A 6,191-nucleotide genomic window follows, 5' to 3' on the forward strand; every position below is an offset into this window, starting at 1 on the left:
AAATCTGTAGGACTATCTGGGATGGGTGGAGACTTCTGGGAGTTGAAGTCTACGTATCTTCAAGTTGCCAAGGTTAAGGAGCTTCTCGTTCAGAAATTATCCTGCTGGCTGGGGAATTCTGGGAAATGAAGTTCACATAGATCTTCAAATTGCCAAGGTTGGGAAACACTGTCCTAACCATTCAGAAGTTTTCATAAGTATCACTGCAAGCAATTTTTAAGAGTGGCGGGACATCAGAGAAGATGTGATGGATTGTGGTGGCTCTACAGAAGACCAAACTGGTGGTCAAGGCAGTGTGAAGTGTGGAGTTTACAAGGCCCCAGATAGAATAGAATAGAATCATTTACTGGCTAAGTGTGATTGGACACACAAGGAATTTGTCTTGGTGCAAATGCTCTCAGTGTACATAAAAGGAAAGATACATTCACCAAGAATCAAGAATCATCAGGTACAACACTTAATAGCAACCAAATCATACTAGGAAAAAGTCAGTATAAATTGTAAGGATACAAGCGACAAAATTACAGTCATTCAGTCACAAGTGGGACGGGATGGGTGATAAGAAGTGATGAGAAGGTTAACGGTAATAGTAGTGCAGACTTTGTAAATAGTTGGAAAGTGTTGAGGGAATTATTTAGCAGAATGATGGCATTTGGGAAAAATTGTCCTTGTGTCTAGTTGGTTCTGGTGTGCAGGGCTCTTTAGTGTCGTTCACATCCATGAAGCCGTAGCCAGAGGGACTCGCACCTCCCTACTCAAGAGTTACATATAGTGCAAAGGTTCACAGATGGCCACATAGCAGTCATAGGCCATCACAGACAGCATCACACACTCAAATCCAGCACATGAGGAAGAACATCTGGGCTATGCACTCGTGGTAGGAGATGGTGGGCTGCTGGCATAAGAGGTTCACAAGGATCTTTGGAACCGTGACTGAGGAACAGCAAATGTCCAAGCAGGACAAATGGCTGATGAAATAGTACATGGGACTGTGGTGGCATGAATCCAGCTGGATGTCACATACACTGACAGCATTTGCACCAAGACAAATTCCTTGTGTGTCCAATCACACTTGGCCTATCAAGAACTCTCTCGGTCTCTCCTCAAAATGAATATCATTGAGTTGGCCGCCAAGGTGATGAATTAGATGGCCAGAAATGAAAGAGGACGGGGCGTCCTCTGAGCATGCCAGAGAAACCCAGGAACAAGAACTCGGTCACCTGCAGGGTCTGATTTCTATTTTCCATGAGGTCCGTAAAGCTTTGGTGGACAACACTGAAATGCAGCAGATTTCAGGAATAGTCATCGATTTCAAACCACAGCATGAAGAAGAAGCTTCACAAGTGGATTAATTTATATTCCTTGTGGACAGCTGATCATTTGCATCCTTTTAGAAGGTCATTGAATGACTGTGCAAAGGGTGTAAATTCTTCAACAACCCTCTAAAAGGATGCAAATGACCAGCTTTGTCTGCAAGGAGTATGAATCCTTCCATTCCCCACCATCCAGTCAGAGCCGAAGAAGCTTCTTGGATGAGAAGTAAAATGTCTTCAAAAGAAAAAACACCTTTGGGACAACCATGACCTGGACGACTAAGAATCTATACAGACTTCCACAAGAGGTGGTTTCTGACCCCAGCATTTGGGAGGGTTTTATGTCAAGAATTATAACCTTTTGTAATTATGGAGGTGCAAGCTGCCTCCGATCACTCACTAGTCTTTGTATGCACAACAATCTAAGTCACTTTACAAAACTAACTCCTTTTCTGGGTGTCTACGGTCCCTGATGTGGCCACCATCTCACTACTGAGCAGGGTCCCTGCATCCGGAGAAGGACCGAAAGCCAAGATGAAAATTAGCCCAGCATTGCAGCCACTTGGTTGTCCTCAAGAAGACAGAAAGGAGTAACTAACTAAGTCCTGAGCCCAGTGGAGCACCAAGGACCCCACAGAGAATCCTCCAATGGATCCACCACAACAGGAGACAGGTCTTCTATACTTTCCTCACCTCAGGAAGGGACTGAGACCTGCTGTGTTGCCTGGCGAGTAAGTCAAAGGCAGCGGAGAAGCTGGGATGGAGGCTCAGTCAACGTGAAGGCCTTCCCTGGAGGATCAGCCCCTCTGGCTTCATTGATTTGTTTGTAATTCTGTTCCCATGGAGTTTCCCCCCAGAGCCCCTCCTTCTGGGTGTGGAGGATGTCCTGACTTTGAGCTCCCACCCGTTGCCCTTCCGTCCAACCAAGGAGGAATCCCTGGTGTGCAACTAGTACTACACATTTCTGCTTCTACTCCATGTTGCTCTCCAGGGACATTCAGACGACGTAGCAACAATCTCTCTTCTTCAGAAGATGCTAACCTAGGGAAATTCAGAATCCCCCTAACCCAGGATAGGTAGCTTCATCTTATGTCTTGGATGTTCTGGGTTTAGTAAAAGCAGAAGATGCTCAATTGTCCCCCGAGAGTCCCTCCTCCTGGGAAGGTTGTCCTAAGATCGAGCGCTCACCCTTTGCCCTTCGCTTCAACCTTTGCAGGGAAGGAATCCCGAGTGTGCAACTCCCTCCCTTTTCTGCTTCTGCTCCGTGTTGATTGATCTCCAGGGACGTTCGGATGCCACAGAAATCACCTCTCTTCTTGAGCCGACCTTGGGCTCCGGGGGTGACACAGAACAAGATTTAGGGCGCCTGATCCCTCAAAGACGCTGGGAAGAAGAAGAAACAAAGATCTCTTCAAGTCAGAAAAAGACACCAGGCAGAGCTTGCAAAGCCCCCCCCTCCCTTTCTCTCCCCCTCCTCTGGAGCCCCCTTGGACCCCACCAATGGTCACGTCCACCGCAGAAGGAGGAGGAGCAGCTGGATGTGCCAGCTTCAATCTGGAGGCCGTTACAAGGTGAGGAGGCCGCCAAGAAAGGGCACAAAGCCCCCTTCTGCAGCAGGGTAGGTGGGTGGGCGGGGTGCTGAAGGGGATGTTTACCACGCAACCTTTTCAAACCTGTCTTTTTGTTGCTCAGTCAGGTACATAAATTGCACCTGATTCAGGTTGTTCAACGAAGCCTCGTTCTTTTCGGATGCCCGAAAGAGGGAAAAATGTCTAAAAAATGATGGGTTGGTGGTGAGGAGACAGCCAAGGGCCAGAACCTTCTCCCTGGAGACCTCTTGACGCTAAACACGAGGATGGTGAAAGTGGAGTTCTTGCTGTCAGGTCAGATATTTTGGGATGGGGCTCTTGGGTCATTTCCTGAGGACCAAACACCCCAGGCCTCTTCACCTCCCCTTTCCACAGGCACACACACACACACACACACACACACACACACACACACACCCCAGTGAAAAGCCCTTTCTAGATGGGTTTGAGGAAGAAGTGGCAGGTGAGGGAAAGAGCCCAGCATTGGTGAGGAAGCAACGGGCATTTTGGGGGGGCGAGGAGAGGAAGAGAAATCCCAGAGGAGGAATTTCTGGCCAGGAGAAGAAGCTCAGGCCAGTCCTGGATTCCTCCTGAGTGAGGACCAACATGGGGCGGTCATTGATCACAGCAAGAAACAACCAAGGACCTCGCTGGTCCATCCAAAGGAGGGTTGAGGGGGGGTCCACCTGGAGGAGATGTAAGTGTGGTTGCAGAGAGGGAGGGATGACACCCAAGGAGGACCATCTCCCCATGGCTGCTGCTTCACACAACCCACTTAACAAGAAAGAGGAGACTTGCATCATTTGGGAGGTCAGTTCACACACAGAGCACGTCTGTCAAAATGCTTGGGGGGAGAGTTAACTGGAGGGACCTGGATGTCACGGACTGTCCCCCCCCCTCACTGAAAGGGACCCATAAACCTCCCCAGAAGCATCTCCCCCCCCCTCCCAATGAAGGCTAAGCATGCAAAGCAAAGTTGGCTCCTTCCAGAGGGTCTTGGAGAAGTCCAGGGGGGTCTCTCTTGCTCCTGAAGCTCCTTCTCAAGGCTGTGATTTGAAATCTCCCCAAAGAAACCTGTTGTGGGGAAACCCCTCTGAGAGGACGGGGTGTGTGGCAGCCGGACAGAAACGCAGGAGGAATGTGTGAAACTTGGGGCAACCTTGAACTCCCCATTTCTCAGAAAACTTCCTGTTCTCAGTAAACTTTATCAAACCTTCTGTGGAAACGTCACCGATATTTTTATTTGTAGCAAGGCAATATTTTTCGGTAACAAGTTCTTATTTTATTTTATAACCTACAAAAATTCCAATTTCAAATTGAACAGTGTGTTGTCTGAGTACAAATCATTTTAGGAAATAATCATCACAGGATTTACAACAAGATTCATTGCTTTAAGATCCATAATAACCGTAATAACAATACCATTTGTTTAACCAAGTTAACGTTTCTTCCTTATACCACTAAACCTTTCATATATTTCCCTGTTTCTAGCTCCTCTTTTTGTCACTGATTATTTTGAATATTTTTTTCCTGGGTGATAGTAACAGCAGCAGAGTGGAGAACGAACTTGAGGTTTGGTTATGGTCAATATCTAAACTCACCTCACCTCTTATTTATGCATTTGTGGGACTGTCACTTTCTCCTCCACACTCTTGAACAAATATGGCAGTGAGGCTGGATTATGGGTTTGGGGGTCCTGAGTTGATTGCAGACTAGCCCACTCAGTTGTTTCTCCTTGGTCTTCCACGGCAGCTCAACCAGCCCTGAAACCACCCAGAGATGTCCAGGCTCTTTGACACTCAACCGTGGGAGATGCTGCTTTCTCCTGAGTAACCTCAAAGAGCAATTTCACCTTTCACTCCGACCCCAAAGGCTGTGAACGGAGGAGCCCAAGTAAGTGGATCGATGCCCCTGAGAGTGGCCTGGCCTTCTTATGCGGCTTCTTCGGAGAAGGGGATTTTAGTGCAATTTTATTTTTCGTGGGCTTTACCTTCAAAGCAGGAAACAATCAACTTCAGAGTCAACTCTGAGTCAAATAGAACTCCCAGGCTAATCTTCCTGCTCCTATTGAAGTCAATGGATCAGGAAACCCATTTCTGCTTAACTACGTTTTTTTTCCCCAAAGCACAATCAGCTCAGTTTGGCTCTTTTAAGAGGAATTAATGACTACACTCTTTTAATTTAATTAATGGGAAGGTTCTGGCAAACGCCGATGTTTTTATCTCCATGTGTGTCACCATTATTATAAGGAATCTGCGCACTTCCATTGCTCCTGACTGAATTCTTCCATTTTCCAATCTTTTCCTGGCAGATAACTTTGAGGGACCTCATGGAAGGCGCCAATCAGACCCTGCAGGTGACGGAATTCTTGTTCCTGGGTTTCTCTGGCATCCCCAGAGGTCAACCTTTCTTCTTTCTGCTGTTTCTGGCCATCTACCTCATCACCTTGGCGGCCAACTCGGTCATCCTCATCCTGATCCAGCTGGATTCACGTCTCCACAGTCCCATGTACTATTTCCTCAGCCATTTGTCCTGCTTGGACATTTGCTATTCCTCGGTCACCCTCCCCACCATCCTGGTCAACCTCCTGCGCCAACAGCCCACCATCTCCTACAACGAGTGCATGGCCCAGATGTTCTTCCTCATGACCTTTGCAGGAACTGAATGCGCACTGCTGGCTGTGATGGCCTATGATCGCTATGCGGCGATCTGTGAACCTTTGCGCTATACGCAACTCATGAGTAAGTGGGTGCGAGTCCCTCTGGCTACAGCTTCGTGGGTCTGGGGCGTGATTGACTCTGCCATTCACACTGCCCTGGTCACCGATTTGGCCTTCTGTGGAGACGTCAAGATCCATCACATCTTCTGCGACGTTCCTCCAATCTTGAAAATTGCTTGCAGTGACACCTATATCAACGAGATGGCTCTTCACACAGCAAGTATCTTTGTAGGGCTGTGTCCTTTCCTCCTTGTTGTCATTTCATACGTCTTCATCTTATCTTCCATTCTGGAAATCCGCTCTAACAGTGGAAGGAGAAAGACCTTCTCCACCTGTGCTGCTCACCTGGTTACTGTCATTATTTTCTATGGGATGATCAACTTGAATTACAACCGTCCCAGTGCAGGCTACTCTTTGGAGGTGGACACCTTGGTTTCCACCCTCTATTGCATCATCACCCCCATGCTGAACCCCCTAATCTACAGCCTCCGAAACAAGGAGGTCAAAGGGGCCCTACAAAAAATTCTGGGCACTCAGGAGAAGGAAGATGCACCACCTGGAAAGCAATGA

General features: G+C 47.8%; 1 protein-coding gene across 1 annotated transcript; it reads left to right on the forward strand.

The window, feature by feature from the left end:
- Positions 1–5,159: 5,159 nt before the first annotated feature.
- Positions 5,160–6,191, forward strand: LOC113454986 (olfactory receptor 5T7-like). Its single transcript, XM_026726296.2, has one exon. It carries the CDS (start codon positions 5,232–5,234, stop codon positions 6,189–6,191), a length of 960 nt encoding a protein of 319 aa, XP_026582081.2. The 5' UTR covers positions 5,160–5,231.

The sequence above is a fragment of the Pseudonaja textilis genome, chromosome 5, assembly GCF_049901715.1.
Source record: "Pseudonaja textilis isolate UNSWEBS1 chromosome 5, rPseTex1.2, whole genome shotgun sequence".
Lineage (NCBI taxonomy): Eukaryota > Metazoa > Chordata > Lepidosauria > Squamata > Elapidae > Pseudonaja > Pseudonaja textilis.

What these genes read in the sequence shown, in the direction of transcription:
- LOC113454986 (XM_026726296.2), top strand. Translation starts at nt 5,232, where the DNA reads ATGGAAGGCGCCAATCAGACCCTGCAGGTGACGGAATTCTTGTTCCTG.